The sequence below is a fragment of the Oryza sativa genome, chromosome 6 (genome assembly GCF_034140825.1).
Source record: "Oryza sativa Japonica Group chromosome 6, ASM3414082v1".
NCBI classification, from domain to species: Eukaryota; Viridiplantae; Streptophyta; class Magnoliopsida; order Poales; family Poaceae; genus Oryza; species Oryza sativa.
Genome location: NC_089040.1, coordinates 20668284 through 20679802, shown reverse-complemented (window position 1 = coordinate 20679802; position 11519 = coordinate 20668284). Strand labels below are relative to the sequence as shown.

Here is an 11519-nt window from a genome sequence, read left to right as displayed (position 1 = left end):
GGCAATCAGTCAATTGAGGAGACGAAAGGAGAAAGCAACATGCTAAACTCTAGCCGGAGAGAGTAAGAGGAGAGGAAAGAACCGCGATGGCAGACAGTGGCGGTGCTAACGGCACCATGAGCCTAGATGCCAAATAGTGTTCTTTGGTGATGGACTACTTATACAATTATACCAAGGACATTCTATAGTACTGGCGCTAGTAATGGAGCTTGGGTGGCCTCCCGAATCATGACCAGCTCAAGTGTTGGCTCCGCTGCTAATGATAGTAAGGTAAGAGAGTAGGAGAGAACTGCAATGTGAGGGGGCGATTAGATCGAGTTGTAAAGGGTGTGCTGGGGTTTTGTCCATGTTATTAGTGAGTAATTTTTGTCTCACTTCGTAAACACGAATGATGAGCATAACCATCAAACTACCAATGACTGTTGGATAGAGATGCGTCACCATGGGCTTCTCGAAACTTGATGAATCGGAGCCAGGAATGCTAATTACCACTCGTTCGCTCGCAACCCAACTAGCGCACACCTTATCCACTTACTCCTTTTCCCCAATCACTCGATCCCTTTCTTCCTCCTGCGCTTTCTTTCTTTCTTCTATGCTTCTCTTCTCCATCGCCACTGGTTAGGGTGCCACCCCTTACCCATCTGCCTCTTCAACCAGATTATCGGGAGCCCACCTCATCTCGGCCACGCGTAGAACATGGCCTTCTTCATTTCCTCCCCAGTGTGCTGCTTCACCTTACTTGATGAGGACATCACTTCTTAGGATACACATAATACTCCTCAAGTCACGATGTAAGGTCCAACCACTAGAGCTTGTGCCTGACAATTGAACTTACAGGTGAGCTCGTTTCTAAGTACTTTATGTGATTTTGAAGATAGATTGCTACCTAATGATCTAATTATGACTAGGACTTAAAGGAGAGCATCAGGAAGCACCTGAAGAGAGGCTAGGAGATGGACAATGTCATCATGCGCATTTGAATCAAGAAAACTCATATCAAGTTTGAGTCCGCCTCAGACTCCAAGAGCAGTCCACACTACTTCTGAGTCAACGGGAATTGTCGAAACAAGAAAGCATCCAAAATAAAATTTGTTCGAGTGCTATGTCATCATCTTTTGGTCAGTTGGGCCGTGTACCATGTCGGAGTCCAATAGGAACACATCCAAGGGTCCAAAGTCGTCCGTAGAGGCCTAGAACCTATATATTCCGTAGCTATAGTTGAGTTAGGGTTGTATTTTGCTTAGATTATTTCTGCCATTGCAGTTTCACCATTCACCAGTTTGTGGAACCCCAATTTTGACTTCTTGAATAATCATTCATCTGCAATTAAGTTGATGTCTTTCTTGTTCTTTCTTGTCTTCCTCAATTCGCACACAGAGATTAGCCTTCTCGGTGAGGTCAATTGGGTTTTGGCACAGGTTATAACCAGAGTAGACGTGGTACTTCGATTGTAGGGTTCAGATCGTGTTGATCGGAAACCAAATCATGTTTGTCAAGTTTTTGCCAAATCAATAGTTATCTTCACTTAACGGAAGATCGGGCATCCCGTTGCTATCTATTAACACTAAAATTTGGTAAGCCCTGAAGTCATCATCGGCCTACAGTTAGAGTATTGGAATCGTCCAATGGGAATTATCACTTGCCAACAGTCGGATTCTTAATGGATTCGATTATGGAAATTAATCAATTAAAGGAAGCTTACCCAAAAGAGACCGAGTTCAAGGAGGATGTGGCGTGGCGATTTATATATTAATTAGGCAGAGTTAGCTAGTTTCATTTTAATTTTAGGAAAGTGTGTTTAGTGTCCGATTGGGACTTATGTTTTTCCTTTTACCTTTAGGAAAATTTATGTTTAGTGCAATAAGGACTAGTATCTTCCCATGCGTATAAATATGCACACCCGGGGTCACTTTAATATATCTCTCGATCAATACATTTTCGGCGCATCACCACCCTTTTTTATTTTCATCTTTTCCGACGAGTTCTTGTTCCGAGTTGGGTTGCATCGGCTTCGATCTCCGATGAGGGGTAACACTTGTTATGACTGTTTGCATCGGTGGGGCTAGGGCCTCAACACTCTAATCTTATCTCTAATCTTATCGATGTAAACACCTATTTAACATATATCTTAGTTAATCTAAGTCGATGTTTCAGTTTACCTGTATCGGTCAGATCTTTTCTAGGGTTTTATTGATATTAGTTAAATTGTTTTATTGATCTAGATTAGCTAAGGTATCTACCATACTAAAAATCAGTCAAAGGCTTGATTGTCTAGATATTATGTTTCATTTCATAGTAGTGCTGCATCAATTGGGTTTGACATACTAAGTCGTGTTTAGAACCATAATCTCTAGACCGCCTTTTGATTGCCAATAAGGGTTTCATCAGGGTTTCAACCGATGAGTTATCTGAACGTTGCATCGGCTTATAAGAATTGCATACAAGTTGGATTTAGCCGATTGCAACAAAGGTTTCACGAATCATGCCCTTCAAAGTAGGGGTGAAAACGGTACGGAAACGGACGGAAACCATCTTTATCGTTTTCATTTTCATATTTTTTTTCGGAATCGGAAACCCCGGATACGAAAACGGAATCGAATATTATCGAAACCGAAAACGGAGCGAAAACGAACCGTCGCGAATACGGTAATGAAAATTTATCGGAACAAAAAACCTCTCAAACTGATAAATCCAATTGAATAAATTATCTATGTTTAAAATAGTAATGTTGTTGATAAATCCCAATGTAGGACAAAAAATATTCTTATGTAATTTTAGATTTGCATAACAAATATTTTTTTAAAAATAAAAGCCAAACACCATGGTATTCACTATTCAGTGCTTAAAAAAAGAATCCAGGGTATTTCAGTCACAAAATTTCTAGTAATTCTGAGAAAATTTCCAGAAAGTTTCCGACCGATTCCGAGTTCCGACGGAAACTGCCCTTATCATTTCTGATTCCGTTTCCGGGAAAATATTTCCGAATTCGTTTCCGTTTACGAAAAATTCCGAAAAAATTCTGACCGACAGATTCCGTTTTCGAAAATAGGTCCGGAATCCGGAAAGTTTCCGTACCGTTTTCACCCCTACTTCAAAGTATCACGAACAAGCCACCAGTTCTATCATCCCTAGCTTGGTAAGTAAGAATCTTATAAAATCTTGGTAAGACGCTTCCATTTGCTAGATATTCCACCACCCTTGCCTAATAGTTGTTAGGGGATAATCCTTTGTGTTTTTATTTTCTCTTTGTTGTTTACGCTAACAATGTGACGAGAAGAAAGCAGCCCGAAGGATTTCATTGAGTGTGTCAGTCGCACTCAAATGCATGGTGCAATAGGACAAGCGATGAAAAGGGAAGATTTATTTGTGAAGCTGGACGTGACGAACACCATTGAGCACGGACTTGACGATATTGTGGATCGTCTACCACCTGTTCGAGACAATGACCGCGATGGAGACATTGTGTACGATGAGAACGGACTAGCAGGCAACACGAGAGGAATGACTACATCAACGCGTTCACCGCAATTGTCATGGTATGTGAGGTAACAATTTCAATAATCAACACTATGCTTGTCCTAAAAGTCTACTATTCCATTGTTTTATGGTGCTTATGATGCTGAGGCATACCTTGATTGAGAAATGACAATAGACCAAAATTTAATGCACATCTAGTTCTTGAGATCCATAGAGTTAGGCAAGTTTTTAGGGAGTTTAAGGATTTTTCTATAGTCTGGTGGACTGAACTAGGAAATATCCAATCGCAACATGAAACATGGATAGGTTCAAACAACAAACCACACGCAATAGATTTGTTCCTGCTTCTTACCAACGTGAGTTATGGAATAAATTACAACGTTTAAATCAAGGTAACATGTCTATTCAGGAATACTACGCAAAGCTTCAAAAGGGTATGATACGTTGTGGGGGTAGCAGAGGACACAAAGGATAAAATTTGTCGTTTTTATGGTGGGTTGAGGACTAAAATTCAGAACACATCATTGATTATAAAGAACCTAATTCTGTCAATCGTTTATTCGAACTTGCTATGCTTTCAAAGAAGGAATTATAGTGACGCCAACAAAAGAACATGTGTAATTTTGGCAACTCCATCACGGCAAGAACAACAAACAACACTGCACTAGCTAAGCAGTCAACGTGCTTTCGCCCAACCCTAGTCCATCAGCGAGCACGTGGCCTTCTTCCGTTGCTATAGCAACGCCATCACCATCACCGTTGGCTGTACGAACTTCAGATTCAGGTAAAACTCCCTTGCAGATACCCGTCAAGAGTTCTTTGTCCGTCGCTTCCACAGGCCACACTTTCGCCATTCAATGCCACCGCTGCCATGGGATTGGGCACGTGTAGAGAAATTGCCCCAGTCAATGGGCATACATTGCTAAAGAAGATGAAGACTACATTAGCACCTTCTGATGTGGAAGAGGATGACCTTGATAGTGCTCAAGATGAAAACGAAGGATAAGTTTTTGATGGTGGTGATACATCAACCAATGGAGTTATAGTTGTTCAGTAAGAGTTTATAGAAAATTTAATGTATTTTTAGTATATAATAGAAGGTTATTAGTTTAATCAAAAGCTTAAGTTGATGAGAATAAACGGCCAACTAACTTATACTCCAACACTCGAACCGTTGTATGTTGATGGCTTGTCTTCGTAATTGACAACTACATCATTTTTATTTTAAAGATAATTATTAGTTTAATCAAAAGCTTAAATTGATGAGAATAAACGGCTAACTTATACTCCGACACTCGAACTCCAACAGTCGATCGTTTCTTAATTTGTCAACCAATATTTATCATTATTAGTCAAAGCATGCAATCTGTCAAGCAGAATGCTAATTAACGCTCAAAGGCAAACTTTACTCATCGTTTTTAGCTCCAGTCTTTTGTGTTCAACATCCAGTTGTATGTAACAATCTACGGCAACCAACATCATGTTAAACTATAGCCTGACTATAGAGCTTCCTGCTCAGCTCTACTGTTGTAAAGACGATTAAAAAAAACATCTTTACCCTGAAGCAGGATAGCAGGTGTAAAAATAACTCATAAAATGAATAATATTCTCTCATAATAGACAAGTTACAATGAGAAACAATAGACATGCTCATAATTTCTGTTCCGGCTATTTACATCAGTGGCTGACCCCCCTCATATCAACTGATCATCAGCTACAGGGAGTCTCCAACAAATAATTAAACGAATCAATAACATATGTACATCGGCATTGCCAAAAGCCCCAATCACAGTTTGGCAGGGCAAAGAGAATAAAGGCAACCTCAGAAAGCCAATCTCCCAAGCAACAGAGGCCACCCATATATTTTCCTCCATTACCTCCTCTTCACATCTCTCTCAGAATATTTCCATTTGATTTTGTTTAATTCCCTTCTCTTCTCTTCTCTTCTTTTCCTCCTCTCTCCATTGTTGCAAGAAAAATAAATAATTTAAGGAATAAAGTGCATGTCCATGTGTGACACAAAATGGGCTTGTCACACAGCTCATATAATTAATTAAATTTGATCACTATTTACAACTCTGTGCCATCCCCAAGATAGTGCCTTCCACATCCCAAAGTGGCCTCCTCCAGCTTTTCCTCTTGGCAACAGCTGCTACCTTTAATTTTCCTTTTGCCTCCTGCAATGGCAAATCAAAGAGGAACCCTTGTAACCAAGTGTTTTAGATTGTCCTATGGTGTATTAGTACATGTTGCCATCCTGTACTATGACCCCAACTTTTTGTGATGTTTTGTTTTTCTCTTCTCATTGGAGATGTGAAAGGGAAAGAAAAGTGCCTTTCTATCTTGGATGGCTGGGGTTTTGGGGATAAAAAGCTTCAAGAAAGGAGGTTGTGTCATGTAGGATAAGATGGCATGCAATTGGGGTAGGAGAGGGGGGGGGGGGGGCATACCTTGAAATGGTGCATCTCCCCTTTGGTCTTGGAGAGGCTTTTGGTCCACAATAGTCAAGCCATTTTGCTTGTGCCAAAAGCTCTTCCTTTGTGCTGAGCTTGCATTTGGGCACTGCTATCCCAGAAAGAAAGCCTGGGAAATTACTAGGATGGCCAAGGATGAGAGGAAACATAGACCAGCAAAGTTCTTCTTGGCATCCTGCACCACAAAATTAAGATGATGTCTACTTGTTAGATAAATCTTGTTTACAAAATAGGAAATATATGTATCCGAGTAGTAGTACTACTTCTGCAGTCTTGAACAAAAAGGCCTGCATAGATTCTACAGTAACTGAAGTTACTAAATAACATTAAGCATAATCTACCCTAAATCTTCTGTTGTGTTTTCTTTACTGATTACAGGAGCAATCAAGAATGTCTCCGGCCGATCATTCCCCGAAATATATACATAATCATATAACCACTTTCGGTGATTTTTGTAGACTAATTATCATTAACCATCACTATTAACTCCACTATAACAAATCTTTGGCAAGAAGAATCGCATATACACCTAACGCTGATTGTTCAATCATTACAATTTGCTCCCCCCACAGATTCTAAAATTGCAAGAAAAGCGGTGGGCAAAGGGGCACTTTGGAATTATTCTTGTGTGCACAAACGCACAAAGAATATTTAACAAAATTTCCTCCTTATTGTTCGTGATTTCATTAAAAAAAGGGACAGCCATACAAATTTGACTTGTGATGATGCATTCTCTAAACACTCCTCAATCAATTAGCAGTGTGAACACGACCATGTGAAAAAGAAGATCATATCTCTCTCTCCTTTGTGACTTAACTTTTGGTGAATGCATGGGGTGGCTTGATGATCCTAGCGGTGTTATATCACTTTAAGTGAAAACAAGGGAAAGAATAAGTGTGCAATGCAGCTAAGTCAACGAAAAACTGCTGCCTACGACACACTAGCTGCTCTACCCGTTGGTTTCTTGCCAAGGATGTAATCTTCTCCATGCAAATGAAAGTGATCGATCAGTTGACGAGTGTTATAGCTTAATTTGTGATGTTGTAATATTATGATATATATGTGCAGCACGGGCATCGCCCACTTGTATATTTGGATAGGGAGTATTTTCCTGTTTTGCATGCATAGCTCTAGCTAGCTCTAAGGTTTTTTAATGCCAGATATTTTAATTAGCTCTTTTTTTTAGAATTGGTGCTATAATAGTTTACGATTAGTAAGGTGAAATATATTTTTTATACTAAAACCACTAGAGGATAATTTATCTAAAAGTTTAACTCTATTTTTACAAGAAATTATAGTTCTGCTAATTCGGACGTTGGTTATGTAGTACATATCCTAGTAGATTCTTAGTTCATGCAGTAGGGAATAATAGTTGTACTTTTAGTATCTGAAAAAACATAGTAGCATAATACTTCCTCGGATAGTATATCGAAACGGTCTCTCATACATTACATTAATAAGTAATGTCTAATTATTTTAAATATTATATTGTGATCGGTTGCTCCACATAATTTATTACCATCACTTTTACTTCTTCCCTTTATGTTTATTTATTGGCAATCAAAATTAAAAATGTCTACGTTTTACATTGTTCAAAAAATACATATATATTGGATAGAGTGAGTAGAAAACATCGGCTATCAGATTCTAGCTATAGCAGTAATTAGTGAGCACTCACCGTCTTGGTTGCTGGGGAGGCGGCGAGGGAGAGCGATGCCGCAGATGTGCTCTGCTGCATGAGTCCAACGTTGTACACCATCGTCCTACCATCGGGCTGGTACAACCCATAGTTACGCTCCGACGTCGGCCCGGGCTTCATGTTCTCGTTGAAAAGCGCGAACAGGTAGACCTCTAGCCGCTGCCGTGGCCGGAGTGGCGTGCCCTCGCCGGCCGCCTGCCGGAGCAATAGGTTGCGGTTGTAGGCCCGAGCGTTCTCCACGGTGGCGCCCACCTCGTCAGTGTCACCCTTTGATGGCCATCCGGTCTCCGACACATACACCGGGATGTTGTTGTATCCTAGCTGCGATGTCGCGTACGCCACTGCATCCACCTGTGCATACAACATGCTAGTGTACTGCAGCCTGGTGTAGGGGTCGATGGCGCCCACGTGGTATGGGTTTGATAATGCGTAGTCTAAGGACACCCTGCATTAATGTATGGTGATACATGTCATAAGTTATTTATACTGAGTGTCATATGTAAAAGAATGAATGTAGTATTTTTTTTCTATGAGGGATTCTGATGTGGCAGACTAACCAAGAAATGTTTTGCCAGCATGGCAGATGTTTATGTGTTGAAAATAAGTTCATTTTGCCATGTTATTGCATTTTAACGGAGCATCTTACAATTATTGTGCACGTATGTGCTTTTGTACTTCTCATGCTAGTTGAGTGGATCCGCTCAGAGTATTTTTGTTTTAGAAAATTTGATAATTTACCATTATTTTGCCTTTCTTAGGAATAAACCATTTAAGTTTGGTGTGAAGTTAGACCAACAAAAAAGTTTACCACGTGTGAGTGGCCCGTAAAAAAACACTAAGCTCGGCGCGAAGCATGGTATTTGATCATTAGATTTGACATTGTTTTTTATGACTCTTAATTAACTGCTTGACTATACTTGCACCTTCAATTTCAGTAAAAAAAATCGGTATCATCAAAATTTAAATAAACTTCAGTACTTTTTGGACCAAAATTATTTGAATTTTATTTTTTTACTGAATTTAAATAAACCTTGACCAATTCAATACAAATTTAAAAAAAATGCAAAATTTCAGTTGAGATAATGATTTGCCGAGGGGTCAGAAATTACGCAAATTTCTGAAATTGAAATTAAGTTTTAAATTGAAGTTCTGGCTGTGGCTCATAAAGCCAATGCATGAAGTCAAACAGTAAATATGGTTTTCTCAAGATTAATGACATGGTTACCAGTTGAAGGGAAGAATGTTGCCCACAATGCATGAATTTTGACCCCTAGAATTTGTCTATAACAGTCTAATCTTGAACAAAAAAACCACATATGCAAATAGCCAAACAATCCAAAAAAAATGTTAAAACAAAAAGGTAAAAAAAAAAAAGAAGGAAAGTTGGCAAGAAGCAGAGCACAAGTGCATGCGTACCTAGTAGGGTCACCCTTGTAAGCAAAATAAGGGTACGCATTGATCCAGAACGGCGCGTTCGTCTCGGCCAAGAACCGCAGGAACTGCGCCATCAGCGGCGCCACCTCCGCCGTGAACGCCCCCTGCGACGGCGGGTACGACGTGGCCAGCACGGCGAGCGAGCTCGCCGTGGAGACGTGGACGTAGCCGTCCATCCCCAGCTGCGCCAGCGCGGCGTGCAGGTTCCGCATCGCCGGCACGAGGGCCGCCTTGAGCGCCTCGTCGTCGTCGGTGAGCACCTCGTTGCCGACGGCGATGCCCGTCACCCTCGTCGCCGGGAAGTAGGGGCGGACGCTGGAGGACACCCACTGCAGCGCCTCCCCGGGGCTCGCCGCCATCGGCCGCACCAGGTCGTTGGGCACCGTGACGATGAGCTCGATCCCGGTGCCGGCGAACGCCGCCAGCACCTGCGGGTTGGCGTCGTAGATCCGCACCTTGCCGATCCGCAGCGACGCCAGCAGCGACACCACCTGCGCCGGCGACGGCAGGTTGTTCCCCACCTGCCCGTAGTTTATCCCCAGCGCCGCCGCGCACCGCGGCACCCCCACCACCTCTGCACGGCGACACACCCAAACATTTCTATAAAACCATTTATATTATTAATATACTCGATCAACTTATAACGAGTAGTTTTTGACGATCGGGATTCGGCCAAAAATAAAAAATAAATTCCGATAGTGTTAGATAACTGTCTGGTTCGCTGCCGCAATTTTTATTAGCGGTATATATGTATTATATTATTTACCTGAGATGACAAGGATGCAGAGGAGCACGCAGAGCGAGGTCTTCATTGCTGAGGACCTTGTCAATGCGAATGCCATTGCCATTATCGTCGTTGTCACCGCTCGATCAACGAGAGGGGATCGAGGATCGAGTGGAGCGAGGAGGGGGAAGGGGGAGGGAGATAGGCAGGAGGAAGGCTGGTATTTATAGACGTAAGGAAGGGGAGAGGAAGCTAGCTAGGTTGGCCGGAGTGAGCAGTAGGTGTGGGGGTTGAGTTAAGCTAATTGGACAATAATTCCTTACTTTACTTGGATGAACCCTTTGGAAGTTGATAGAGAGAGAGAAGAGAGATAGAAAGAGAGATGGAAAAGCTCTGAGCTGGGGATTGATGATGAGAATTGGTTGTTATTATTTATAACAATTGTATTGGTGTGGTTGCCTCCTCTGCATGCATGCAGGGACATCATCTTCTTCTTGTTGCCATGACCAGCTGCAGTTGCCGTGGCTTGGGCTACGTGAATGGTAGGTAGCCCATGTGAGGAAGCTAGGAAATGGAGGAAGCTAGCACATTGTTCATCAGCTGGTTCACCGGGAGAGTTGGAAGGGGACGACGACGTACGTGTGAAAGCATAATATTATCTGCAGTTTGCACCGGGGAAATGGCTACCGGCCGGCCGTTTGCAGGAAGGAAGCTAGCTAAGCCACCACACGTGTGTTATCAGGTAGCAAGTTTTGTGGTGGTTTACTGAATTTGGTTATTGATTTGTGCACTATTTTAAGGTAGGAATCTTGATGGTGCAATCTTAGCTAGGTTCTTCAGAGGGTGCAATTAGTACGTACATATTCCCCGATATATGGCTTCTCAACTGGGCAACTCAGGTGTAGCTGAATACTTCCTTTCCATTTATTGTGCACACTTATTAAAATACATGAAGAACGGTGTGACGTCATCGTCTGAAAAGAAAAAAAACCGTTATGCAGGATTATTATTTTTTACTATGATGTGGAGAAAAACGAAAGAGAAGAGAGAAGAATGTCATGTGTCGATTATAACAAACGGTTCAATAAATATATAGCTTAATACTATATATCTAAGTATTTCTACCACTGCATATGTGGACTACAAAATCAAATTATTAATTATTCAAAAACTATTTAGGGAAAATTGTAAAAACCACTCCATAAATCACTTGAAGTTTAACATTCCACCCTATAAGTCATTTTGTTGTAAATACCCACCCTATACTTAGTTTTGTTGCAAAAACCACCCTAAGGCACACATACTTAATCAAATGAGTTTATTATCGTTGATGTATGGTTATCACAGGCTAAGCTAGCCAAGTCAATATTTTCCAAGTGTTTGCATTAGACTTATTTTCCATATTTGATTGAACTTTTTTTTTCATATAGCGAAACTCAGTGCGACAACGTTTAAGCTATCGTCTGCAATTTTATTTTTGGAATCTCACAAAAAAAATACCAAGAAGGAAGTATTTGATTTTGGTAAAACCACAATAATCGCTCACACTTTATGAAAACATATTGATTTGGTTAAGCATGTGTTTACTGGGGTGGTTTTTGCAACAAAACTTAGTAGGTGGGTGGACATTTGTAACAATACTGGAGAAAATCCCTTATATACCCCTGAAATTTTTCCTAATCCCTTCTATACCCCTGAATTTTGCTTACTT

At 41.1% G+C, this 11519-nt stretch overlaps 1 protein-coding gene across 2 annotated transcripts; it reads right to left on the bottom strand.

Annotated features, from left to right (window-relative positions):
- Positions 1-5062: 5062 nt before the first annotated feature.
- Positions 5063-10197, bottom strand: LOC4341204 (glucan endo-1,3-beta-glucosidase 11). 2 transcript variants are annotated; one of them, XM_015786038.3, is made up of 5 exons: positions 9851-10197; positions 9067-9658; positions 7630-8095; positions 5928-6126; positions 5063-5654 (listed from the first exon to the last, which is right to left on the bottom strand). In XM_015786038.3, the coding sequence occupies exons 1-4, from the start codon at positions 9930-9932 to the stop codon at positions 6043-6045; spliced, it is 1224 nt and encodes a 407-aa protein (XP_015641524.1). In that variant the 5' UTR covers positions 9933-10197; the 3' UTR covers positions 5063-5654; positions 5928-6042. The 2 variants fall into 2 exon arrangements, with proteins under 2 accessions (XP_015641524.1, XP_066167960.1); XM_066311863.1 differs by having other exon boundaries at positions 9067-9684; positions 9851-9995.
- Positions 10198-11519: the final 1322 nt, after the last annotated feature.

Bases quoted from the DNA above. Each gene is read 5' to 3' on its own strand.
- LOC4341204 (XM_015786038.3), bottom strand. From the start codon at position 9,932: ATGGCAATGGCATTCGCATTGACAAGGTCCTCAGCAATGAAGACCTCG. The intron at 8,096-9,066 runs GTACGCATGCAC...ACATTAATGCAG, and splicing joins TACAAGGGTGACCCTACTAG to GGTGTCCTTAGACTACGCAT. The intron at 6,127-7,629 runs GTGAGTGCTCAC...TTTGTGGTGCAG, and splicing joins CCTCCCCAGCAACCAAGACG to GATGCCAAGAAGAACTTTGC.